Source organism: Somniosus microcephalus, chromosome 7 (assembly GCF_052327205.1).
Source record: "Somniosus microcephalus isolate GS21.2 chromosome 7, FLI_Smic_1.0, whole genome shotgun sequence".
NCBI classification, from domain to species: domain Eukaryota; kingdom Metazoa; phylum Chordata; class Chondrichthyes; order Squaliformes; family Somniosidae; genus Somniosus; species Somniosus microcephalus.
The window spans coordinates 151,608,030-151,635,968 of record NC_140993.1 but is presented as its reverse complement, the minus strand read 5'-3'; the positions used below and the strand labels follow the sequence as shown (position 1 = coordinate 151,635,968).

At 43.5% G+C, this 27,939-nt stretch overlaps 1 protein-coding gene across 4 annotated transcripts in view; it reads left to right on the top strand.

Moving 5' to 3' along the window:
• The window catches only part of arfgef1 (ADP-ribosylation factor guanine nucleotide-exchange factor 1 (brefeldin A-inhibited)), a 390,120-nt gene extending 368,331 nt beyond the window's left edge, over window positions 1–21,789 (top strand). For all 4 annotated transcript variants that reach the window (XM_085993106.1, XM_085993109.1, XM_085993107.1 and 1 more), the window contains 3 exons: window positions 13,775–13,913; window positions 17,399–17,516; window positions 20,224–21,789. In XM_085993106.1, coding sequence (XP_085849232.1) covers window positions 13,775–13,913; window positions 17,399–17,516; window positions 20,224–20,388 — 422 coding nt within the window. In that variant the 3' untranslated portion in view covers window positions 20,389–21,789. The remainder of the gene's footprint in view (window positions 1–13,774; window positions 13,914–17,398; window positions 17,517–20,223) is intronic.
• The last annotated feature ends 6,150 nt before the right edge of the window (window positions 21,790–27,939 follow it).

Sequence of the window (27,939 nt, the reverse complement as noted above, 5' to 3'; positions counted from 1 at the left end):
GGCATTCGCGTCCCGATCATTGACCTCCGCGGAGCGAAATTATGCTCAAATAGATAGGGAGGCCCTCAGCCTTGTGTGGGGCGTAAGGAAAATTCAATCATTACCTGCAGGGCAAGAAGTTCACACTACTGACAGACCACCAGCCGTTGGTGTCCATATTCAACCCTAACAAGGCCGTTTCCACCATGACAGCGCAAAGGTTACAGAGGTGGTCCATGTTACTTGGGGCACACCAATATGACATCGAATACAAAAGGTCCAAACAGCATGGAAATGCTGATGGGTTATCGCGCTTGCCATTGCCGATAGCAGAAGAAGCGACTACAGTGGACCCGGGAGAGCTGTTCCACTCATCCATAGTGGAATGTCTACCAGTAACAAATTCGATGATCGAAAACGAAACCAGAAATGACCCGACTCTCCGAGTCTATGATTTAACGGTGGAGGGATGGCCAGCACAGGGCGAACCAACGCTGCCAGCATTTTCGCAGAGAAAAGAACAGCTGTCAGTGTGTCGAGGAACCCTGATGTGTGGATCTAGAGTGGTGATTCCACCCAAACTTCAACAGAAGGTGTTAAAGGAGCTGCACGAGGGACATCTGGGTGGAGTGAAAATGAAGAACCTAGCAAGAGCGTTTGTGTGGTGGCCAGGCATTGATGGGGACATCGAAGAAATCACTAAGAGCTGTCTAGGATGCCAGAAGGTCCAAAAACGTGACACCACAGGCTCCTCTGCATCCATGGGAGTGGCCCTCATCTCCTTGGCAAAGGGTACACATCGACTTTGCTGGTCCATTTATGGACTCAATGTTTCTAATAGCAGTGGATGCACACTCCAAGTGGCCGGAGGTAATAAAGATGTCCTCCACCACCACGGAAAAAACCATCACAGTAGTTAAGGACCATGTTTGCTAGGAATGGGCTGCCTGAACAGATCTGTTCTGATAATGGACTGCAATTTGTGTCCGAAGAATTCAGAGAAGTTCTTAAAAGCAATGGGGTTAAGCACTACACGTCAGCCCCATACCATCCCGCCTCCAATGGATTAGCTGAAAGGTTTGTCCAGACCTTCAAGAAGGCCATAAAGGCCATGGGTAATGAAGCCATTAACTTACAACATAAGGTGGATAACTTCTTGTTGGCGTACAGGAATGCAACACATGCGGTCACAAATCAAACTCCCGCCATGATGTTTTTTTAATAGACAAATAAGATGCCGGCTGGATTTGCTTAAGCAAACGTCAGAAGGGACGTAGAGAACCGGCAATTCTAGGGCATGAATGAAAGGCCAACTAGATCTTTTCAGGTAGGTCAACAAGTTTTGGCCCGGGACTACCGTACTGAGAAATGGCAGCCTGGAACTATCTGAAAAAGGCTAGGGCCGTTTTGGGGACAGTATAATAAGGCGCCATGTTGACCAGATCATAGGGTCAGCCACAAATGGCCAACCTACTCCACCACCTTACACGGTTAATGTTGAGACAGAGATACCCAGAACACCTACCTCCGATCTGGTAATACTGGAATCAGATGAACCTGACACTGTCCTTCAAGCCGAATCGACCTTGCCAGAAGCACCTACTACCCCGCCGGAAGTTACGACACCACCGAGGCGTTATCCGGACAGAGTCCGGAAACCTCCAGAGAGACTGAATCTGTGAACTGTCTTGCATAAAGTTGTATATATGTTATAATGTATGTTTAATGGGGAATCAGTATGTTGTAAGCTAAAAAGGGAGGATTGTAGTGTATGTACCCGTCTACCTTTAAGAGAACTATTGTATGTAACCGTCCACCTTTAAGAGAACTACTTTAGGTGTTGCACTACTTTGTTGGCTTCTGTATACTGTAATACCGACGGTGACCACACCGGTATAGAAGTGCTGTGTCAGGAAGTATTGGGCAGATTCGCCCTGACCTTCGAATAGTAAAGTCCTGTTTTAAGTTACTCTTGGAGTCTGTGTATTAATTAACTAAACAACCCACAGACTTTACACTACCCACCCCAGCCACAGTCTGTTCGCCCTCCTGCCATCTGGGAGACGCTACAGATGCATTCGCACCCATACGACCAGATTTAGGAACAGCTTCTTTCCCAGGGCTGTCATCCTACTGAACTCCACAAATAAACTCTAAAGCCTGCACACCTGCCAATGCACTTTATTATGGTTATATTTATGTTAATATACTACAAGCCAAATGTATGTTGAATGTTTAAATGTCTTAATCCAAATGTACACTCTCGGGAGCCGCAAGCCTACATTTCGTTGTACTGCACTTGTGCACTAACAATGACAATAAAAGTTGATTTGATTTGATTTGATTCCGTCGGCAGCGAATTCCAGGTCCTCACCACTCGCTGCGTAAAAAAGTTTTTCCTCACATCCCTCCTGTATCTCTTGCCCAAAACCTTAAATCTGTGTCCCCAGTCCTTGTACCATCAACTAGTGGGAACAGCCTTTCTCCATCTAGCCTATCCAAACCCATCATAATCTTGTACACCTCTATCAAATCACCCCTCAACCTCCTTTGCTCTAATGAAAACAAATCCAGCTTCAACAACCTGTCCTTGTAACTAAGATTCCCCCATCCCCAGAACCATTCTGGTAAATCTCCTCTGCACCCTCTCAAGGGCCTTCACGTCCTTCCTAAAGTGTGGTGACCAGACCTGGACGCAATACTCCAGTTGTGGCCTAACCAGCGCTTTATAAAGATTCAGCATAACTTCTCTACTTTTGTACTCAATACCTCTATTTATGAAGTCCAAGATCCCATATGCTTTGTTAACCACTCTCTCAATATGTCTTGCCACCTTCAGGGACCTATGCACATTAACTCCCAGGTCCCTCTGTCCCTGCAAACTCTTTAAAACTGTGCCATTAAGTGTATATTGCCTCTCCCTGTTCCTTCTGCCAAAATGCATCACCTCACACTTCTCTGTATTAAATTCCATCTGCCACTTGCCTGCCCATTCTGCTAGCCTTTCTATGTCCTGTTGCAGTGGATTGGTATCATCATCACTGTTTGCCACCCCCCCCCCCCCCCCCAAGTTTGGTGTCATCGGCAAATTTAGAAATTCTACTCTGTATTCCAATATCCAGGTCATTTATTTATAAGTGGCCCCAGCACTGACCCTTTGGGAACACCACTGTCTACCATCCTCCAGTCTGAAAAGTAACCATTTACCACATCTCGCTGTTTTCTGGCCTTAAGCCAATTCCTTATCCAAGCTGCCACTGACCCACCTATTCCATTAGCCTCAATTTTGTTAACCAGCCTTCTATGTGGCACTTTGTCAAATGCCTTCCGAAAATTCATGTAGACAACATCCATTGCATTCGCGTCATCAATCCTCTCTGTTACTTTATCAAAAAATTCAATTAAATTAGTCAAACACGATCTGCCTTTTACAAACCCATGTTGGCTCTCCTTAATAAGCTTAAACCTCTCCAATTCCCTGTTAATTTTTACCTTGATTATTATTTCTAAAACTTTACCCATCACTGATGTTAAACTGACCTGCCTGCAGTTACTAGGATTGTCCTTACACCCTTTCTTGAACAATGGTGTCACATTTGCCACTTTCCAATCCCCTGCATCTGGGGAAGATTGGAAAATTATGGCAAGCCCTTCTGCTATCTCCTCCCTCAATTCCCATGGCAACCTGGGATGCAAGCCATCTGGACCAGGTGACTTGTCCACTCTAAGCATACCCAGCCTTTCTAGTACATCCTGTCTATCAATTTTCACCCCTTCCATTGCTTCTACCTTTTCCACTTCTACCAATATTGTGTCAGCATCCATCTCCTTGGTAAACACCGATATAAAGTACTCATTGAGTATTCTAGCCTTGCCCTGCGCCTCTAAACATATATCACCACCTTTATCTCAAATAGGCCCCACGCTCCTCTTACTACCCGCTTACTGTTTACATGCCGGTAGAAGATGTCCACAGATCCCTGAAGGTAGCAGGACAGGTAGATAGGTGGTTAAGAAAGTATGCGGGATACTTTCCTTTATTAGCCGAGGCATAGAATATAAGAGCAGGGAGGTAATGCTTGAACTGTATAAAACACTAGTTAGGCCACAGCTAGAGTACTGCATACAGTTCTGGTTACCACATTACAGGAAAGATGTGATTACACTAGAGAGGGTACAGAGGTGAATTGCGAGGATGTTGCCAGGAGTGGAGAATTTTAGCTATGAGGAAAGATTGGATAGGCTGGGCATGTTTTCTTTGGAACAGAGGAAGCTGAGGGGAGACTTGATTGCGATGTATAAAATTATGAGGGGCCTAGATAGAGTGGATAGGAAGGACCTATTTCCCCTAGCAGAGAGGTCAATAACCAGGAGGCATAGATTTAAAGTAATTGGTTGAAGGATTAGAGGGGAGCTGAGGAGAACTTTTTTCACCGAGGGTGATGGAGGTCTGGAACTCACTGCCTGAAAGGGTGGTAAAGGCAGAAACGCTCATCACATTTAAAAAGTACTTCGATATGCACTTCAAGTGCCATAATCTACAAGGCTATGGACCAAGAGCTGGAAAGTGGGATTAGGCTAGATAGCTCTTTTTCAGCCGGCACAGCCACAATGGGTCAAATGGCCTCCTGTGCCATAAATTTCTATGATAGCATGTTTTAACCAAGTGGGGAGGGGAGGAGAGGAAAGAACAAAAGTGAAGGTCTATGATGGGGTGGAAGGCAGGAGAGATTAAATGAGAAAAGGTATGATTGTATCAGGCAAAAGTAGATGGTAATGGGGCAAGTAAAGAAACAAAAGATACATACATAGATACATAGAAGATAGGAGCAGAAGTAGGCCCTTCGAGCCTGCTCCGCCATTCAATGAGATCATGGCTGATCACCCAAATTCAGTACCCGGTCCCTGCCTTCTCTCCATATCCCTTGATCCCTTTAGCCTTAAGAAATATATCCAACTCTTTCTTGAATATACTTAATGAACTGGCCTCCACCGCCCTCTGTGGCAGAGAATTCCACAGGTTCACCACTCTCTGGGTGAAGAAATTCCTCCTCATTTCAGTCCTAAATGGCTTACCCCTTATCCTTAGACTATGACCCCTGGTTCTGGACTCCCCAGCCATCAGAAACATCCTTCCTGCATCTAGTCTGTCCAGGCCTGACAGAATTTTATAGGTTTCGATGAGATCCCCTCTCAATCTTCTCAACTCCAGTGAGTATAAGCCCAATCGACACAATCTCTCCTCATACGTCATTCCTGCCATCCCAGGTATCAGCCTGGTGAATCTTCGCTGCACTCCTTCCATGGTGTAGTGGCGCTTCTTAGTTTCCAAACAGGCAGCCACTGAGCTGTGGGGCTTTTAACAACGAGTAGACGCGTGTCGAAATAAAACGTTCCCAAACGTAGCTTTGTCTTTTAAACTGTTTACTATAACACTTTACGAACAGAATTACAAAGCAAACACGTATAAACGAACACGGTCAAAAACTGTATTGCTCCAAACCTCTCAACTTCTGCCTCCTTCAGCCACGTGGAGTTTAAACTGTAAAATGGCTGCATACCATGTGTGGCTTAGGGACTGTACCATTGTGGCAAGAATGAAGGGGGTGTCTCGGACTATACTACTGGAGCAAGAAAATAGGGGGTTTCTTAATACAATAAGTCAATCAGGTAAATTAACTGTATTATGCTATTTAACCAATATTTTAAAGTATTTTCTTAAGCTTTTATGGCTCTTACATTCCGGCCCCTAATTGACTAGGCACATGAAGCGTATCAATTACTCAAACATTAAGAGTCATAAACTAATGAGTTCAACATATTTACAGTATAAGTGTCCACTTTTTTCGTTCAGGAACTTTTCACGCTGCTTCTTGTAGCAGGCAGAGCTTTGTGATCGGTCTTTCCAGGGTACTGGTCTTGGTTTGCAAACAAACGCGACGAACGACGCCTCTGGAGTCTGGCATGGTCTTAATTATTTTTCCCATCAACCAAGAATTTCTAGGGGCTGAATCATCCACGATTAAGACAGTGTCTCCGACAATGAAGTTCCTCTTTATTTTGGACCATTTTTGACGCTCCTGTAGCAGAGGTAAGTATTCTCTTGTCCATCTGGTCCAGAAAAGGTCTGACATATACTGAACTTGCCTCCACTTCCGACGGGCATACAGATCTTCCTTTTTGAAGACCCCCGGGGGCATGGCTGGCTGTGTTTTCAACAACAACAGGTGGTTCGGAGTCAGGGCTTCGAGGTCATTGGGATCATCTGATGTCTTAGTTATCGGTCGGTCATTAATGATGGCTTCGACCTCGCACAGAACGGTTTGGAGTCCCTCGTCGTCGAGCGCTTGCTGCTTCAGTACAGAACTGAGTAGTTTTCTTACGGTGCGTATCTGTCTTTCCCAGACACCTCCATGGTGGGGTGCAACCGGAGGATTGAAGATCCACTTAATTCCTGTTTGCATCATGGCTTCCTGTATTTTAAGCCGATTCCAACCTTCAATAGCTTCCCGTAGTTCTCTCTCCGCTCCGACGAAATTAGTGCCATTATCAGAACGCATAATGGACACCTGACCTCTTCTACAGACAAAGCGCCGCAAGGCGTTAATACAGGAATCAGTGTCAAGCGTGTGTGCCACCTCAATATGAACTGCTCTGATGGTCAAACAAGTGAAAAGCACACCATATCTCTTGACAAGGCTCCGTCCTCGCTTTACCTCGAAAGGCCCGAAATAGTCCACCCCTACGTTTGTAAATGGGGGCTTGTCTGGTAACAAACGGTCTTCAGGCAGGTCTGCCATTTTCTGCTCCCCAGCTCTAGCGTGTAACCGTCTGCAAACAATGCATTCAGAGAGTATTTTTCTTTTTACAGAATTAGCTCCTGGAATCCAGTATCTTTGTCTTAGCTTCGCAAGCACGTGATTCCTCCCACTGTGTCCAATACTCTGGTGTATATGCTGAAGAATGAGAGTAGCAACCCGGAGGTCCTTAGAAAGGATAGCAGGATGCTTGGCCTCCTCTGGCATAGCAGATTTGTTTAGTCTCCCTCCCACCCTCAGTACTCCATCTTGCAGTGTAGGGTCCAGCTTGTAGATATGACTACCTTTCTTGATTGGAGTATTTCGCTGTAAAGCTTTGATTTCTTCTGGGTATCTTTGTCTTTGACTGACGCAAACTATCTCCATCTCAGCCTTGGCCAAATCCTCCACGGTCAATGAATTCTTACCCAATGTGGTCTTGTGCTGATGCATATACTGCTGTAGAAGCATTCTCTGCTTATCGGGGTTACTTTCAGACTGACTGATAGTGGCTCGGTACTCTTCTCTTACCGCTCAGGTGTAGCAGCAACTCTTTCAACCTTAGAAACCATGCAACTGCTTTCCTCAACTGGTGCCATCCTGAGAAATGGTTAACAAGCTTGTTCACTGTGTCAAAGTTCTCTTTCGTAGTTATGAGATTTACTGTGACTGATCTCTTGACTTCAACGTCGTCTTCAGCAATCTGACTTGGCATATCTGGTCTTTCTGGCCATGATCTCTCTGTTTCCAGCAGATAACTTGGGCCTTGTATCCAAGTTTCACTCCTCATGAAGTTTTCAGCCTTCAATCCCCGTGAGGCTTGATCTGCTGGGTTTAATGAGGTGTTTACATACCTCCATTGAGATGATTGTGTAGCTTCTCTAATGGATGAGATTCTGTTTGCTACGAAGGTCTTGAAGCGTATCTTCTCATTCTCTATATACTTCAGCACCGTCGTGCTATCCGTCCAGAAGACAGATTCTTCTAGTGGGAGCTGTAACTCTTTCCGCATCGCCTGGTCAACTTTAACTGCAACAACCGCTGCCGTCAACTCCAGTCTCGGGATGGTGACCTGCTTCAGCGGAGCCACCCTGGATTTCCCCATGAGGAAGGCACAATGTTTCTGGCCCTGTTTATTTGTCAGCAAGAGGTAAGTAGCCGTGCCATAGCCGTCCTCACTGGCGTCCGAGAAATGATGTAGTTGAGCCGTCTTTGTAACTCCAAAACTCACGGGCTTGATGCATCTACTGACGTTGAAGCAAGAAAGTTGTTGCAAATCTGTCAACCATCTGTGCCATCTCTGAGCTTGACCTTCTGGGATATCTTCATCCCATCCTCTCTTGTCTCTACACAGCTCTCGTAGCATCAGCTTCACCGGTAGAATGAGTGGTGCCAGGAATCCAAGAGGGTCGTAGATGGAGCTGACCACGGAGAGAATCCCTCGTCTTGTGGATGGTCTTTCGTTCACCATTATCCTGAAGTTGAACGTGTCTGACTCAATGCACCATTGTACACCAAGAGCTCTCTCGATAGGAAGGACATCGTGGCTCAGGTCCAGATCTTTGACTTCAGTGGCTCTTTCCTTTTCTGGGATAGAAGCTAGAACTGCTCTGCTGTTGCTTATCCACTTAGTCAGATGGAATCCTCCATTCGAACACAGAGTTCTAAGGTCTCTTGACAGTGCGATGGCATCGTCTTCTGTTGACACGGACTTCAGACAGTCATCGACATAAAAGTTTCTGAAGATTGTCTCCACAGCCTCTGATGGTGCTTTGCCTTTGCCATCTTCTGCAGTTTTTCTGAGAGCGTAGCTTGCACAGCTGGGAGATGATGTGGCTCCGAACAAGTGTACAGCCATTCTACATTCCACCATCGCTTGACTAACGTCGCCATCTGGCCACCAAAGGAAACGCAGGAGATCAGCATCTTCATCAGGGATTCTGACTTGGTAGAACATTGATTCTATGTCTGCCATCATGGCAACGAGCTCTTGTCTAAACCTAGTCAAGACGCCAATGAGGGTATTAGTAAGATCAGGACCTTGAAGCAGCTGGTCGTTCAGTGAAGTTCCTCTGAATGAGGCGGCGCAGTCAAACACTATACACGGATCTTTTTCTTCTTTGGGTGATACACACCGTGATGAGGAATGTACCAGACCCTTCCATCGTCTCTGTTCAACTGTTCCTCGGGCACTTTTACAGCATAGCCTTTCGCTATGATGTTTCTCATGAAGCCTTTGTAGTCTTCGTGAAAGTCGGGGTTCTTGTTCAGCTTTCTCTTTAGACTGATGGCGCGTTGCTCTGCTATGCAGCGATTGTTCGGCATCTTCGCGGTCTGTCTTCTCAGTGGCCAACCAATGTGATAGTGGCCATCGATGAACTGTGTAGACCTTGTCATCAAATCCATGAACTGATGGTCTTCTTGTGACATCTCTGTCTTTTCCTCGCAGCTGCGTTCTGAAAAGTCTGCGTTGAACTGCTGTATCAACAGCTCTTCAATGCTTGCGATAGAGATGCGATTAACTGTGACATTTTGTCGTTCCTCCTTGTTCGACTTGTTGCCATCATCTCTCCTTAACGGTCCATTGACTACCCATCCAAGGGCTGTCCTTACGGCGTAGGGTCCGTCATCCTTGCTGTTTATCACCTGCCATGGCTCCATAGTTTTGTAGGCATTGGTTCCAATTAATAGGCCAATTTCTGCTTCAATGTATGGGAGACGCACCTTTTCTAGGTAAGGCCATCTATCCACATCCTTCTGCAGGGCTAAGTTCCCTATTCTAACAGGAATCTCCCTCTGTGTGAAAACATTAGGCAGGTCTATGAAGTCCTTCTCTTCAAGTCCACACACTTCTAGGTCTGACAGGATATAACTTTGCATTGACTTCTCATGACCCATGCTGCGTAATAGGATTTCTGTTCTTCTGCCTCTAACGTTCAGCTGTCGCATGAGTGATTCTGTGCAGAACGTTGCTGAACTACCTGGATCCATGAAGGCGTAAGTCGCCACGAACTTCTCACTCCTCTTAGACTTGATCTTTACTGGTACGATGGCAAGAATACAATCACTGTCACCGGCCCCAGTGAATCCACAAGTCTCTGGTTCTAGCGACACCAGAGCACTTGAAACAACCTTCTCGTCGGTATTGTTTTCTTCACTCTTAGAGACTTGTTCTTCTTTATGGATATGCAGCAGACTGGGATGTTTCCGAGTGCACTCTCTGCATGTCGTTCTTTGCTTACAGTTTCTACTCAGGTGCCCCTGAGAGAGACATCCAAAACATAGGCCATTGTACTTCAGGAATTCGATTCTGTCCTTATGTGGCTGTGCTTTGATGTCACTGCAGAAATCCAATGTATGATTCTTCTGGCAGAATAAACATGGCTTCTGAAAGGCATTAGCAGGCGTCACTGTGCTGCTCTTTTTGGGAGATGAGTTCTGAGACCTTTCTTCCCCAGCCTGAGTGACGATAGTTGCAAAGCTGCTTCCCCTGGAACCACCTTTCCTGAGAGTCTTTGATTCAACAGGCTTGGCTTTCACTCTTCCATCAGTAGTCGGGCTGACATCCTGGATGTTTCCAAACAATGGGTCCCTAGCAATTTTAGCCTGTTTGTCTATGAAATTCACTAAGTCTGCAAACCTGGCTCTACTTTTCCGTCTCTCCATTATCTCAAAGGCTGTTCTTCTCCATTGTTCTCTCATCCTGTAAGGAAGCTTAGAGATGATGATTCGCATAGTCGTAGGATTGTCCATCTCTTCCATGAATTCAACATCCTCCATGGTGTTGCGACATCCTATGAGGAAAAGAACATATGCGTTCAGTGCCTCTCCGTCCTCCGATCTGATCTGTGGCCACTTGGTAGCCTTTTCAATATATGCAGTGGCTATCTTCAGCTCGTTACCATAGTGCTCCTGCAGCAACTTCCTGGCTTCTATGTATCCCCGGTCCGGTCTCGTGTTCACAGCTTCTGACCAGGTCTTGTGGTTTACCACTGGTGTACTGTCCCAGGTAGTACAACTTATCACTGCTGCTCTCTGTTTTGGAGTCAATGGCTTGTTCGAAGGATCTGATGAAGGGCTTATACTTGAGTGGGTCGCCTTGGAACACTGGTATGTCTCTTTGAGGGAGTCGAAACAGATTCTGTTGTTTTACAAGCATCTCTGTAATTTCGTCCTGACGTTGCATCACTCGGTATAGGCTTCTCCCTGTGTCTTCAGGCCTCTGGTGGTCATCAGCAGGGTCTAGTCTAGACCGTCTGACGTCTGGGGTAGCATCACGTGCTCCTGTTAGTGGAGAGGCCACTCTTCCACGCTGTAATGCCAGGGGATTGCCTTCGGACTCTCTTGTAACTCTTGAAGGTGCCCTGGATCCAACTCTATGTGACAACATTGACTGGCAGTATTCGCTCCCGCCGTCCCGTGAGCCTTCATAATCTTCATACGCACTCAGCCTGGCGTCTGAGACCGCGATAGCTGTTTTTATCTCCAGCTGTTCTTTCTTTGCCTGCACCTGGGCCTGCACTTGGGCCTGCAGTTGGGCCTCTTGGACCTGCAGTTGGGCCTCTTCCCGTTCAAGAGCTTGCTTCTCCGCTAAAGATGCTGCGCGCGCCATCAACGCCGCCCGTTCAACCTCCTCTCTCATGCATCGCGACGAGCTTGTGGTAGAAGCGACTGACCTGCGTCCAGAAACAGAGCTACCTTCTTTTCGATTTTTGCTCGGTCTGGCGGAAGTCTCTGAAATGCTATCGTCTGGTCCGACTTCATTGTCAACTTTATCTTTCTCTGCTGTATCAGCATCTTGACGAATCTTTCATCCACTGTTCTGTGGCCTTGATATAGTCCTTAATGCTGGTTGATTTAAGATCAAACCAGTTGTGCTGATCAGCGTTTCCTTCTTCTTCAGACAGAAGTGCTAATACATCTTCATTGAGTACATTAAATTCTTCATGCAGCTTGGAGAAATCGTAATACATTATGTCTTCAGCTTTCTTAATATTAGCATTATCTTCCATGAGACGATCAATTATCTTCATTTTTCCAGTTATCTGAGCTAATTTAGCCTTCCTTGCACCTATGCTTCTATGTAACTTCTCTTCCATTGCCTTTGGGGGGAGCTTTATTTCCCTCTTTTGGCCAGCAATCCTTCTGGCTGGGGGAAGCTCCTGGCTCCGTAAGGCCTCGGCCATTTTACCCGCAGCTCTTATTTAGCTTCTCAATAGAATGAACAAAGCAAGTAACAGTCACTGTACCTTCGCTTTCTTATATTGTCGTCTGGCTCCGTGACCATTCATGTATACGTTCGCCGACAATTCCGTCCTTTCCTTCTTAGGGAGCTAGTTTTTGACTAATGTAGTGGCGCTTCTTAGTTTCCAAACAGGCAGCCACTGAGCTGTGGGGCTTTTAACAACAAGTAGACGCGTGTTGAAATAAAACGTTCCCAAACGTAGCTTTGTCTTTTAAACTGTTTACTATAACACTTTACGAACAGAATTACAAAGCAAACACGTATAAACGAACACGGTCAAAAACTGTATTGCTCCAAACCTCACAACTTCTGCCTCCTTCAGCCACGTGGAGTTTAAACTGTAAAATGGCTGCATACCATGTGTGGCTTAGGGACTGTACCATTGTGGCAAGAATGAAGGGGGTGTCTCGGACTATACTACTGGAGCAAGAAAATAGGGGGTTTCTTAATACAATAAGTCAATCAGGTAAATTAACTGTATTCTATTTAACCAATATTTTAAAGTATTTTCTTAAGCTTTTATGGCTCTTACACATGGCAAGAACGTCCTTCCTCAGGTAAGGCGACCAAAACTGCACACAATACTCAAGGTGTGGTCTCACCAAGGCCCTGTACAACTGCAGCAAGGCATCCTTGTTCTTGTACTCGAACCCTCTTGCTACGAAGGCCAACATACCATTTGCCTTCTTAACCGCCTGCTGCACCTGGTGTACAAGAACACCCAGGTCTCTTTGCACTTCCCCTTCTCCCAATCTATTACCATTCAAATAATCTGCCTTCCTGTTTTTGCCACCAAAGTGGATAACCTCACATTTATCCACATTATAGTGCATTTGCCATGTTTCTGCCCAATCACCCAACCTGTCCAAATCGTGCTGGAGTTTCACAACATCCTCCTCACAGCATACCCTCCCCCCCAGCTTTGTGTCGTCTGCAAATTTGGAGATATTACATCCAATTCCCTCGTCCAGATCATTAATATATATTGTGAACAGCTGGGGTCCTAGGACCGATCCTTGCGGTACCCCACTAGTCACTGCCTGCCACTCGGAAAACGACCCGTTTATTCGAACTCTTTGCTTTGGGTCTAGAAGAGATGTAAATGGGAAAAATCTCTCTTTTTCGACTTTGTGCTCCTGGTGGGAAGTCCGTATCAGAAATTTTCTGATCATTAAATTAATTGGTCTGAAAACCATGTGGTACATGTGTCTAAATCTCCAGTACCTACTTCTGATCAATGCGGCTCCTTACTTAGTACACAACGCCCGAAAATTACCTGTAAGTTCGTACCATCTGCTCCTTCTCTGTCCGTGCGTGTCTCTGTCCCATACTTGCTGCTTGTTCTCTCTACATTGCATTCTTTCTGCCAACTTGTGTACTTAGGATAGAGTTTAAAGTATATTTTGTTTGTTTAATCATACAGATGTACATATGATTGACGAGTATGGATCAGCATTGTTATAGAAATTGTTTGATGAGTAAATCTTTGATTTATTTCAGAATGGAAAGTAATATATTAAGGATTATAATTGTAATCCTATTTATTGTACTTTCCATCATTTTTATAATGTGGTAAAGACACCTAACCTTTGTAAAAAAAATTTTTTTTAAAGGTTGACCGTTGGTACAATACAAAAGTTATTTGATATATTACTGTAGATGGAAAATAATTTATAAAATTTTCTAGACTTTTTTATTGGCATATCCAGAATTTTTGTTTTAACGAGTGTTTCTTCTTTTTCTATCCATGCAGGCTTCAAAGGCAAATCAAAGCCGAATCTTTTGAAACAAGAGACCAGTAGCGTTGCTTGTGGTCTGCGGATTTTATTCCGTATGTACACAGATAAAAATCGTAGTGATGCTTGGGTGGAAGTTCAGCAACGATTACTAAAGTAAGTAGCAATTCCTGTGACTAGTTGGAAAACGCAGCAGCTTGTGGTTCTGATGAAAGAACACTGAAAACTAAAAGGGGGAAAACATCATCAAACCCCGAGTAGTTTTGTTTTTAATATCCTTAAGATCACATATCTTCTTCATTTGCAATTTTCAGGTTTCCATTATTTCTTTGAGGTTTTCGTTTGGGGGATGATTACTACTGTATTAGACCAAATTTTTGGCCAGATTGTAACTAGGTTGATCAGCCGCTGAAAGAGAAAGATATTTTAATGTTTTTAGTGTAACTCTTCATTAATTCTCTTTCAGATGTTGATCATCTGCTGTACATTTTCAGAATTTTCTGTTCTTTCAAGTTTCTGTGTTTTTACTTTAATCGTATGTTTCCATGGATGATTTCTTTGTTAGGACTGTTTATCATCCCAGAGCAAACCTCCATCTTTCACAGTGTAGGTGCAATTCAGTCGTGACCACACCGGCTTACTGCATCTTGCCCAAAACACCAATGTATGATTTTCCATCTCATTATCATTCTATATTCAAGCCATTGACTGTTGAGACTCTCATCCATGCCTTTGTCATCTTCAGACTCGACTATTCCAGTTTTTTCCTGGCCAGCCTCCCACCCTCCATGCTTTGTAAACTTAAGTACATCCAAAACTCTGCTGCCCGTATCCTATCTCGCAGCAAGTCCCATTCACTCATCACTGCCGTCCTTGCTGACCTACATTGGCTCCTGGTCCTTCTCCAATTTAAAATTCTCATCCTCGTGTTTAAATCCCTTCATGACTCTGTACCTCCTCCAGTCCAAAACCCTCCATTTACCTAGCGTTCTTTAGGCAATTTGGGGTCCATCTCACAATATCCCTAATAACATAGAAACATAGAAGATAGGAGCAGGAGTAGGCCATTCGGCCCTTCGAGCCTGCTCCGCCATTCAACGAGATCATGGCTGATCATCCAAACCCAGCACCCGGTCCCTACACCGACAGCCATCCCACCCAAGCCCTATCCCCGTAACCCCACGTATTTAATCCCCCCTAACACTAAGGGTCAATTTTTATCATGGCCAATCAACCTAACCCGCACATCTTTGGACTGTGGGAGGAAACCGGAGCACCCGGAGGAAACCCACGCAAACACGGGGAGAATGTGCAAACTCCACACAGACAGTCACCCAAGGCCGGATTCGAACCCGGGTCCCTGGCGCTGTGAGGCAACAGTGCTAACCACTATGCCACCGTGCTATGGGACTTAATTTTAGCAGTGTCCCTCATGTAACACTTTATTGAAAGTTTTTTGGAGATCCAAGTAGATGATATCTGCTGGATCTTCCTGAATTAATGTTCTAGTAACTTCTTTAAAAAAAACTGGGTCAGATTTGTCAAGCATGACCTCTGCTTTCTGATGCCATGTTAAGTATCCCCATCAAACTCGAGCATACTAGGTGATCATTAATAGCATTGCTAATGATCCTCTCCATTTATTTCTCCATAACTGAGGTTAAACCCGGCAGTCTATATTTGCCAGGTTGTGATTTTAATACTTGTTTTAAAATAAGGGCATCACCTGCGCTTTCCTCCAATCCAGGACCTCCCCAGTACTCAGTGAAGTATTAAAATGCTGACTGTGGCATCAAGAACTTCAGCCATTTCCTTCAGTATCCCAGGATAAATTAAATCTGTTCATAGTGCTTTTTCCACCTTGAGCCCCTTTAATTTAGTCTGTGCCATTTCTCGTGAGATGTTTTAGCAACCCCTTTTATTTTATACCCAGTCTACAAGTGGGCAGGTCCATCCCTCTCAGTTAAGAACAGATATAAAGGGGGGAATTTTCCCAGCCCTGGGGAGGTGGGACTGCCGGGAAAATGGCAGAAACTGGGAGTGGGTACAGACCCCACTCCCAACCTGCCTCCGTGCCATCTTCCCGGGAGGCGGGTCCCCAAGTCGCGCAGGGACCCGTCTCCTCGAGGCGGGATGGGGATTAGAGCCAATTAACTGCCTGTTAACAGGTATTTAACAGGCAGTTTTGAGGCTTTTCCCCATTTTAAGCCTGCAATTGCGGGCTTCCCGATGGCTGCAAACCTCATCAGGGTCAGCAAGGCGAGCAGTTGGTCTGCGGGGGTGAGAGGGGTCGAAATGTCAGCTGTACAGGTGAGTGATGGGTGCAAGTGTAGACAGGGTAAGTATGAGAGGTGAGTGTAAAGTGTTGGAAAAAGTTTCCTTACCTTTGCTTCTTTCTGCAGGCTTCAACCTTTGAGGATCCGGAGGTGCCTCATCTCAACGGCAGAGATGACAGAATGGCTGCTGCATTCTCAGATGCAGCAGCCGTCTGCTTTCTGCTGAGGAGAGAGGTCTTGGTGAGCCTGTGTTCAAGGGCTCACCTTAGAACAGAGATTGTCAGTGTTTGACAGCTTCTCAAAGCTGTCAAACGCTGACAATTCATCTGTCAAAAATTTTTCGACAGATGAAGCATCATACGCTGACGTCATCTGTCACCAGCTTTCCCTTAATTGGCCGGCTAAGCCCGCAATGGAAACCAGAAGTCCCGCCTCCAGCACGTCTCCATTGAGAAAATCCAGCCTATTGTTTCTGCTTATCTCTTCTGCCATGCCCTTATCATTATCTAATTCTACCCGAGTCATCCTGTAACAGTCTTAGATGTTCTCTAATCGACTTAAGACTTCTAACATAAGCAAAAAATGCTTTCCAATTATTTTAGTCATGTTCAACTATCCTCCTTTCTCGATTCATTTTAGCTTGCCTAATATTTCTTTTTGTTAATGCTAATGGCTTTTTATACTTTTTCCTACCCGAAGAACTATTATTCCTTTTCTAATCCTTGAAATACTTTTTCTTGAGTACAAGTCCCCACAAAGCCATAGTGGCTTTCTTTCATCATGCACACTCCTCCTTCTCACAAGACTTCAAAACCTTTTGGGAACTTTTTTGAAGTTGTCCCTTTTCCTTTCTGTGTAGCAATAATCCTCATTTAGTTCACACTCTCCCTTTTTTAACCACCACTAGATGTCTCTTCATTTCCAGAAATCGAGCCTTCTGAAATTGTAGCACCAGCATACTTTTAACCGTGAACCTGCTGCAGCCCCATATTTGAAATCTTCAGATAGTGATCTGAATCAGTATGGTACTCCTCCACCGTTAGATCATCTATCAATTGTAGCTCATTACTGAAAATCATGTCTAAGATGTTATCCCCTCTAATGCTAGTCTTCACATGGTGTTATTGACTCTGTTAATAAATGGATGCTGAAAGTAGTTGGCATGGGGTAACTTTGAAGAGAGGAAGGGGGGGGGAAACAATACCTTTGTTTTTAAAATTGTTGTTAATTTGACCAAATGTATTCAAACTAGAATACATGCCCCAAAAGGGTTCTGGGTTTACATCTGAGTTGTATATTTTTTAATACAGTACTGTATATTCATTTTGTGTATTGTAACTGATACCAACAATTTTCTTTCAATAGTGTTTGCAGTGAAGCTCTCAGCTACTTCCTGACACTTACCTCAGAAAGTCACCGGGAGGCCTGGACCAATCTCCTACTACTTTTTTTAACTAAAGTCCTTAAAATAAATGATGAAAGGGTAAGAATCAGAATTAAAACAGCCTATTTCTGTAAGCATTACAATAAAATCTTTTGTTTATGTTAAGTCTTTAGTGATTCGTCACAAGGTGGACATTATTGTTAGATGCAAGTTATGCCTTTTTTTATATATATATTTGCACTGCAATCAGCCCCATCTATTTTATGATTCTCTCGTTTACTCTGACCACACATCATAACTATCTTGCTCTGAATTTAAGCTGTTAGCTTCCTTTTGAAAGAATCTACAGGCCTAAATTATAGCAAGCAGTAATTTCATAAGTAAAAGCTGTGAAACACTTCTTTAAAAATGCATTTAGCTGGGGCCTTCTAAATTTTGCTAACACATCCTGTTACTGTGCAGTCTCAAACACTATTACATTTACAATATTAAATGGCATAGTTTGTTCAGAAAGCACTGCCAGGTATCCTAAATAAATTTATAGCTCTGTTATGGGCACCTTGCTTGTAACATTCAATTTTTTTATCAACATATAATTAAACATCCCTCTTCAAGCCATGTATTGTATTTTAGGTAATGTTATTGAAGCCAGCTTGTGCTCCTCCTCTCTACTATTAAATGTTTCAGAGAATTCTGGCTGATTTAATACTTCAAAAATGTACCAAAGATCACAGCAGAAAGTTTATAATGTCGTTATACAGTATAAACTGACCAAATGGATATCAAGCCCCTTTCAGTATTTGCGCAAAAAAGAAGCGGTACCATTTTTCTAGGGGAAAAGGCTGATATTTCAGCACAACAGCACAGACTTCAGAACACATGGCAGTCTTCCTCATGAGTTAAAAATTGAAAGATAATTTATTTTAAAATGGGATAGGATTTTCTCCTTTTGCAAAATTTATAAGCATTTATTTTAATCTCCAATAATTTTAAAGACTTCAATCCCATCTACTTGTTCCTTTTAATTATAAATCATGGAGCTAGAGGAGAGGCACCAGAGAAAGTCTTTGTTACTCCATGAACCATTTTTAATGCATAAGTATTATGATTTCCATGTTCTACGCTGACATTAAGCATTGTTTGCAGTTTTCACAAAAAAATAGATGGAATCACAATCGCTAAAGGACCAGAAAATAATCCAAGAATCCTACATAATGAAATGGAATTTGTATTATTTAGTCACCAGAAACCAGTGGCATGGTTAATCTGTATTTCACAGCAAATGTTTACAAGCATTTTTTTCAATGCTACTCTGCGATGGAGTTGTCTGAGCTATTGACATGTTTAATAAATTTTGTTTCCAACATCAGTTAACTGCGGAGAATTATGTAAAATGTAAATTGATGATCTTGACTTGCTGAAATTATACAGGAACTGTTGAGATTAAGTGGCTTTTGAGAATTCTAAATCAAAGATTACAATCTGGTTCTCAGCAGGTCAGGCAGCATCTGTGGAGAGAACAGACAAATTTACACTTAGGTGCAGACTCTTTGTCAAAATCATTGTAGAAACATTTTGGGTGGGGACTGTTTCAACCAAGGGTCTGTACCCTAAACGTTAACTTGTCTGTTTATCCACTGAAGAAAAGTTGGTGGGAAATTGACCATCATTCCTATCACACCACTAAATAAGTGGATCAATAACAATGACATTAATGAGGAAAGATACCTAATATTATGACCGAGCAATAGTGTTTGTGTTTTTTTTAATTGTCCTAAGATTAAGTTAGCATTTTGGAGTAAATAACACCAGTGACTAATTTGGTTCACTCACTTGTCAACTTGAAGTTTAATTCCCTGGATATGATATAACTATATGATGATGGTTGAGCCCTCGTCCAAGATTAATGTGGGAATTAATAAACCTTAGTTATTTTTAAATAATATTTATAGCATTTGGATAACAATTCAAACATTATACCAAGGGGCCCCTGGAACTCTGCAGCACCTGAAGGCTAATCTCTACAGCATGAGAATGTAGATTCCCTGGCAGGTCTGCCCCTGATTTGGAGACACCTCAACCGCTATAATTTTTAATGTAATGTATAATATAGTGCTAAATTGGTGGCTTTCGTTTAGAAAAATTGTGCAAACTTAAAGCAGTTTACTGTGCTTAGCATATGAGTTCCTATTTATAGTGAAAGTTGCTACTTAATACCTAACTATTCTTATATCCAGGTGACACAGCTGAGTGTTAAGTAGTAAATACTTGATGCCTGTTTTTCTGAATTACACCAGTATCTGTAGACACCAGTCTTGTAATCCTCATTGACCTGAAGCTTGTTGAGATCCGTATATATCACCCCTTATATGCTGAACTGGACTCGAGAGTTTTTGCAAAGCCAGTTTATGAAGGTCATGTGAAATCAATGGGCTATATAATCCCCACATTTCATGCTTTTCACAGTACCCATGCAGGTGAAATGTGCAAAATATAAATGCATTAAGACTGAGAACCAATGTAATGTAGGTGTGGTTGGGGGGGGGGGGGGGGCGGTGGCGGTCAGAAGATTAGTGTCAGCTGACGTTAGTTAGAATCAGCACAAGGTATTGGTACATCAGACTTTGGTTCCATTGGGGAAAGCTGTATTTAAAAAGGTAAACAAGGGCAGAAGATTCAGCCGTGATGGAGCACTAAGGACATTGATGATACCTGTTTAAAATATGGGCAGAAATATTGTGCAATGATATGGGTGCTTTTTTCAATATTTTAATTAGCTATCCTTTTGTCTTTGTTTTCTTTCCAGTTCAAGGCCCATGCGTCAAAGTACTACCCCCTTTTGTGTGAAATTATGCAATTTAATCTGATTCCTGAATTGAGAGCTGTTCTACGCAAATTTTATCTCCGCATTGGTATAGTCTTTAAAATATCTCATCCTTCAGGACAAGAGCATGGATCCACCAAGCAGTAATGATGACTGAGATCTTAGCTAAGGCAATCTGTCTATAAATCCGAAAAGGACCAGGCTGCAGTTGCCTACTTTGGCTCTCTCTTCCTGCCTCGATCCCTCCTTGATCTTTTTGTAAAGGATGGTGCTTTAACTCTATTGGTTTGTAACCTGCCTAAAAGATGCAGATGAATGAACTGTAATCTTAGTTTAAAATGCTCTATTCGATTGAATTAATTATCTGAAGGATCCAAGGGTAAGGACTGAGCACTGTCACGTGCTGAGCATGGAATCAGCATTTCATGGTTTGGTCACACTTTGAAATGCAGTTTAGTATGGAGAAGAACACTGTGACTCAAACACAAACATGGACAGGATGCAGTGCACATTGTACAGTGGAGAAAATATTTAAATGAGTACTGTAGTTTTAACTTCTGGGGCAGAAGAATTTGACGCAGTGAGTAATATATGTGCTGTAAGGGAAATATAATCTTGTAGCATCTTACAGGCAGGTTAGAAGGTATAATTAAATCTGCATTTGTTACAGATACTAGCAAAGATCAGTTGAACATTGTCCAGTAACTATTTTTTGTTTGCACAGCTCATGACCTTTAAAGTTACAATGACCATCCTTCTGTGAAATCTGTTGTACAGAGATACAAATCTGTAAAATACAATATTAACACTATATAGTTCTTCCAGAATGGGTTTCTTTTATTTCAATATTTTATGTTGATTTGTTGCAGTCACAGCTATTTTATTGTTCATTGTATGCACTGGGTTGTTTTTGTTTTTGGCTTTGTGAATTTTTTTTAAAATTTTCTTTAATGTTGCTCATGCAGTTGTATTGGAACCTGGGGAGTTAAGTGTGGACAATTATTAGAGGAAAGAGGCACTAAGGTCATTGCGATAATGTAATTAGCGGAATGGTTACCCTGTCAATAAAGATGAGTTTTCCCCTACCTGTATATTACAGACTAGGGCCTGTTATTAAAAAAAAAAAAGGATTGATCCTGTCAACTGGAACTTGAATCACTGCAGGTTGATCTGAGGTGCATCTGCACTGACATAAAACTGTCTCCATGTTTGATGTAGGTTCTGCTGTCTATGTATAAAATTTGATGTTAAATTAAATATATTGAATAATGAATCTGTTTTGGGGCTTGGGATGATGAAATATACTGAAACCTAATTATTAAGAAGCTGTGAACTGGGCTTTAATAAAAAAAAAAGGATACAACGGAGTTCCAAGCATTCCTAGTCACTGTGGATGTAGAAAGTAAATATTTGGAGAAGGTTGAAATGTATATGGTACAGACATGTAAAGTTTTCTATGTAAAAAATATGTACAACTTTCTGTACAATATTGGTTATCATCTGGCATATTCTAATCAGGTCATAGCTCAATAAAGTTTTTGAACTCTCTTTTACCAGTGCAGTCCCACTTTGATTACCAGTATCCTCATCTTCTGTTTGCAGAATTTTAAGCAGCCAAAGTTTAGTTACCACCTGAAGCAACAATTCATCTGACTTGCTGTCATTTTATTTTGTGGGATTAAGGAAATAGCTTGAACATTTCCAGTGGGACCGAAAAGGGTTCATAATTCTAATGCTCTTTTCAATATGTATGTGTATACATGTGTAACAGATCTAGATGGGGCTGTTAACGGGAGGAGAAGGTTCCATGAATATCCCCATCCTCAACGATGGCAGAGCCCAGCACGAGTGCAAAAGACAAGGCTGAAGCATTTGCAACCATCTTCAGCCAGAAGCACCAAGTGGATGATCCATCTTGGCCTCCTCCTGAGGTCCCCACCATCACAGAAGCTGGTCTTCAGCCAATTCGATTCATTCCACGTGATATTAAGAAGTGGCTGAGTGCACTGGATACAGCAAAAGCTATGGGCCCCAACAACATCCCAGCTGTAGTGCTGAAGACTTGTACTCCAGAACTAGCCGCGCCTTAACCAAGCTGTTTCAGTAACAGCTAAAACACTGGCATCTACCCGACAAAGTGGAAAATTGCCCAGGTATGTCCTGTCTACAAAAAGCAGTACAAATCCAATCCAGCCTACTCTCAATCATCAGCAAAGTGATGGAAATTGTCATTGACAGTGCTATCAAGTGGCACTTACTCACCAATAACAAAAAAGCTGAATTCCAGAGGTGAGAGTGAGTGCATTTGACATCAAGGCAGCATTTGACTAAATGAGATAATACTGTGATAAAGAAGTTGTATTGATTCTCTTCAAATTTTTGTGATGATGGCTCAATTGATCTAGTCCCACTTGGCCATGGCCAAATGCAGTGCAAGACCTGGTTTTCAGCCTTTTGCATTTACCCCTGCTCAGTACTGCAAAGGGAAAACTGGGTCAGTTTGCAGGACAATGGGTATGCACTGATGTTTCTCTCTCAACTTGTGTGCATAAAAAAGTGTTTTTCTAGCAGTCTGACAATTTGCCATATTAATGTAGTAAATATGTTGGTGACCAATATAGGCTCTATATAAAGTTTTTTTTTTAACGTTGTGTAAAGGCAGATTTCCATCTAAGCACCATTCCATTGCCAAGGATTGGCTGTCCACTGAAGCATTGAGTTGGTAATGTTAATACGCAACCTTGTCTAGCAGGTTTCCTAGACTACTTCAAGGCATTTTTGGGTGAAATGTCATTTTTAAGTGTGCAGCAGAGAGTTGAAAGTTGTCATAATAAGCAGAAAATTGTGAGGGATTGTCTGTGCTGCAGTCAGTCACCACATCAAATTAACCTCTTTTAAAGTTGGAACAATAATGAGTACAGTGGTCTGCACAGAGTGATTGTAAATGGAGTGCTTCTAAACTGTTAAATTTGGAATTTGGAGAGAGTGGGAATTTGGAGCAAAGGGGGAAGGAGGTGCTGCTTTTTGCCTCCAAAACTTGTGCTTTGTGTTACAGGCAGATGATATTAAATATTTAAGTGTAACCGTATAACACAGAGTGAGCAGGATCACTGCTCAAATTGAAAAACTGAGCTATTGAAAGGTCGATATGTAAGGAAGAGAGAGGTAAATAACAACCTGAAGAATTAACTTAATCCTCCGAACTTGGTCCTAACCTAATATCGGGAAGGAAAGAAAGTTAACTCGCATTATTCTTAACCATAGGGTCATTCTCATTTCGTAATTCATCGCACATCACACATTGCACATTAGTTGACACACACACTCCATGCAACTTCAGTCACAATTTCAAGCAGCAATCTCGAGAGAGAGAGAGAGAGAGAGAGAGAGAGAAAGCGCGCAGCCTGCGACCTTGAAGAGGGAAGCACAGGCTTTTAAAGAGACAGTACACTGAAGATGAATGAACACACACTTGGCAATTTTTTTTATCCTCAGCCTGAGGGTTAGGGGAAATTTCTTCCCTGGTTGTCACCATGGGCTTAGTCTGGCTCCAGTGTCTCCACCTTGCATCAGATTTTCCCTTCAAGCAAACTGAGGTACCTGTACTAAGGAGGATCTGGAAGGGTCCATCCCACCATGGCTCAAAAATACCTCGAACTGGTCGCTGAACCATTACCCATTGTCCCACACAAGGGGGTGTTTTCCAAACTCCCTCTAACTTTTTGGCATCCCGTGCTTCTTGGAGGTGTTGAACTCGAAAGTGATTAATCTGATTGGTCTCACTGAGTACACGTAGGTACTTCAGGAGGGTAGTCTGGAATTGAGAGGTGTCCCCCGTACCCTGGGGGGGTGCATCTTGGGGCAACGCCATTGCGCGGAGGACGGAGTGCCATCCCCTCCCGGGTCTCTGAAATAGCCTTAGTGATGGACTGTTTTAGAGTATGGTTCATTTTTTGCAGCCGCTTCAGATGTATTCTGTCTGGTGGGGAAGGCCTCGACCCAACGAGTGAAAAGGTCTATGATTACAAAGACATGGTTGTACCCGCCACTGGGAGGGTGAGGTTCTGTAAAATCCATTTGTAAGTGTGTCCACGGTCCCCTTGGCCATCGGGCGGGTCCCATATGTGTACCCGTACGTGACCCCCGATTCCCGTTTTTTGGAGGCAAGGCAGACATAGGCGCCCATACTCGTGGATTTCTCTGGCCATGCTGGGCCACCACCAGGTGTCTGCTATGAGGTAGTATAGTTTATACCCTCCCAGATGTGCAGGTTCGTGATACGATTGTATCAGGGCTCGTCTGAGCGACGTAGGGACCATGTACTGTGCCTCATGACGCCAAAACCCACTAGGGTCTTGGTGTGCTCCCTCTTGCACCCAAAAGCGTACATTCGAGGGACTCAGAGATACACGTCAGGAGTGCATCCTTTGTCACATCATTGGTCTGGGACGCCTCTTCTTGGCGTATTATATCTGCAGGACTAAGGGCGGTCACAGGGAGTGCCAAAGCAGCCTGTCTAGCAGCCAAATCATCCACCCGGTTACCTTGGATTTCCGGGGACTCTCCGGTTTGGTGGGCGCGAACCTTCATTACAGCCCCCAAGGTGGGGCAATCCGCGGCCCGAATGAGTTCCGCAATCGCGGAAGCGTGTTTAATTGAGTGTCCTAAAGTAGTCAAATAACCCCGTTGTTGCCAAAGGCAGACATAATCGTGGACAACGGAGTAGGCATATTGGCTGTCAGTATATATGTTCGCAGTTGTTCCTTCTGCTAATTTAAGAGCTTTAGTTGGGCCCGTGAGGAGTTTAGCTAGGCTGTGGCGGGTGTGGAGAATTACCTTACCGGGGCCTACCATGGGCCCTATTGCCCACCCAGTTCCACAGGTGGAAGGGTTTTGCAGGGTCTGGGAGACCCAGGGCAGGTGCATTGGCCAAAGTGATTTTGACCATATCAAAGGCTTTGACTGCCTTAGGTGTCCAATCCAGTCTTCCCTCTCCCGGGGGCTCTCCCTTTAGGAGGTTATTTAAGAGACTTGCCAATTCAGTGAAGTCGGCTACGTACGTGCGGCAGTAGTTGAACAATCCCCATCACGCTCCGCAGGCCAGAAACAGTGACAGGTCGTGGCATTTGTATAAGTGCTTGAACCCTCTTGGGAGAAGGACAACGCTAGATCGATCTTGGGGCGTGAAAGGCTGGGACTCTACCACCTATTTCTCCATTGTTGGCATTAACTCCCGGATTCATCTGGACGGGGGCCAGCCATGGGTTGGGATTTCCCGGCCCCAGATTGAGGCGCTGCTGAAGGGCTGATATGGTTATATTCGGGAGGGGGGGGCACGTAGGTTGTGGGGTCTTGTTTTGTTGGGCTTCCATGGCCTTAACAATTCCCAACCATCCATTAAATCGTCTAAATCCTGAGCACCTGCCGGCTCCAGGTGCAGGAGACTACTAACTCGAACTTTAGCCTCATGAACAGGTCTCAAAAAGTTCTGTAGTGGGGACGGTTTTCCCCTTTTATCCACAATTATGGGTCCCATCATCTCCAACCAACTAGCACACAAAACCACCCCGTAGTTAGCTTGCTTAGCATCCTTTTGTTCCGCCCACCACTTTATTTGATCAACTAACGGACTTGTTTCTTTCCATCCATCTTTAACCATTTCACTTTGGTATTTCAAATTTGCCTCTTGGACCCGGTTTTACAACAGTGACACGTCCGGTGAAAGAGGTCTTCCCCCGTCACTCATGTCTAATTATTACATAATATCCTTATGCTCTATCTTACTTCACTTTAATCTTGTACTTTAATCGGCACAAACGTAACACCTTATACTCCAAATTAGAAATACACATGCAGGTCTAGTCAATTCCGTCAATCCGTGGTCTCCATGAGGAGTAATTTAACTATGTGGATAATTTAATACTGCGGCAGGTGAGGTCTGCGGCGAGCATGACTCGTCTCGAGGGCGTTTACCAGGGGCCCTTATTCAGGTCCGCCCCTGCTGCAGAGTTACAGGGCCAATCCCTGCCTCTAGTTTCTCAGTCGGGTTCCCCTCGCAACCCCACGGACCTTACGCCCTACGGACCTTACGTCCTACCTGCTCCCTGCGCACCCAGTATCCCACTTCTGACACCAACTGTTAGATTCAAATTTTTGGAGCAAAACCACACGGAGATGGAACTGCTGACAAAGTAAAAGTTTTATTAGTAAATAGCTAGAAAGCTTGTGCACAAGGGAGAGAGGCTGATTTCCCCAGAATCGAACCTTTCCTCTCAATGAAATACAATCTACAAGCCTTGATATACCTTCCGATAGGTAACGCCCATTAAGCTGCAAAGTAGGCGTACACATGCAAACAGCGTCACTACCGTCACTCCCTTATTGGTTGGCGTGATTAGTCACTCAATGTCGGGAGCCGCCCTGAAGTGTTCTGACATACAGCATAACATCTAGTTTCTAGCTTCTGTGAGCAAGGTCGCTTAATTCTTGAGATGATAAACAATATCCACTTTTGGTTGCGAGCAGACATTACAAAGGAAGATAAGGTGTTTGAGGCAGAGATAGAAATGGCCGACTCCCTATGAAGTTCAGTTCCCCTTACCTCTCAGAAGGCCAGCTGCATTAAACACAGTCTCTGTTGTTATCAGTGTTACAGAAGCAAAGAGTCTAGTAAATATGTTATTTCTACTGTACTTGGTTAAGAGGGTTAATATGATGGTCAAGTATCCCATCATGCTTCGCAGCTACCTAAATGCTACATGTACGTTTTATATATATTTCCTAATACGTGAAGCTAAATATCCTTTGAATGGTTTCTAGTACTACAGCCCTCTCTACAGCTTTGGTTAATATATTTAAAGACTAGAGGATTCAGGCTTTGATTCACAGGCCTATTTTTGCAATCCAACAATAGAAAAGAATGGAACCTCACCAGGCCAGTCCCAGTCAGCTGGACAACGGAGAAGAGGTGTTGGTGTAGGATGATATGGTCAACCGTGTCAAAGGCTGCAGAGAGGTCAAGAAAGATGAGGAGGGATAGTTTACCACGGTCATAGTCACATAGGATGTCATTTGTGACTTTGATTGGAGCCATTTCAGTACTGTGGCACGGGTGGAAACCTGATTGGAGAGCTTCAAACATGGAGTTGCGAGAAAGATGGGCACGGATTTGGGAAGCGACAACACGTTCAAGTTTTCTGGTGCTTATCATTTGTGGTAGTGTGTTTAGGGTCTTTAGAGATGGATTGTGGAATCCATTTCTTCAGATTTACCAAATATTTGATAAGATATATGCCTATCAGTTATTTTAAGGTGACACTTGAGCTATAATTTCATCATGTTATTAACAGATACAAATACAAAACATTTAAACAGCTTAAATAGAACTGCTACAATGTGCAATGGATACCTAGCAACAGCAGAACAATAAATTATATAACTTATGTTCTTCCTCTTTCATTTAGCCTTCATATACAAATATAATATGCCATCATCCATAGAAGGGGAAAATCACCGAGCAACACTCCCACTCCAGTACACATGGCATTGATCTCAAACACACTTTTTTCTTGTTTCTGCAGTGATGAATTTTGTCTACGGACGTATAAATAAATAATTGTTTACCATTTTTTGGTGTTTTCTGCTGTGTTAAATAGTTCTTAGCTGCCCTGTATACGTCTTTTATAAACTTTAGTAAAG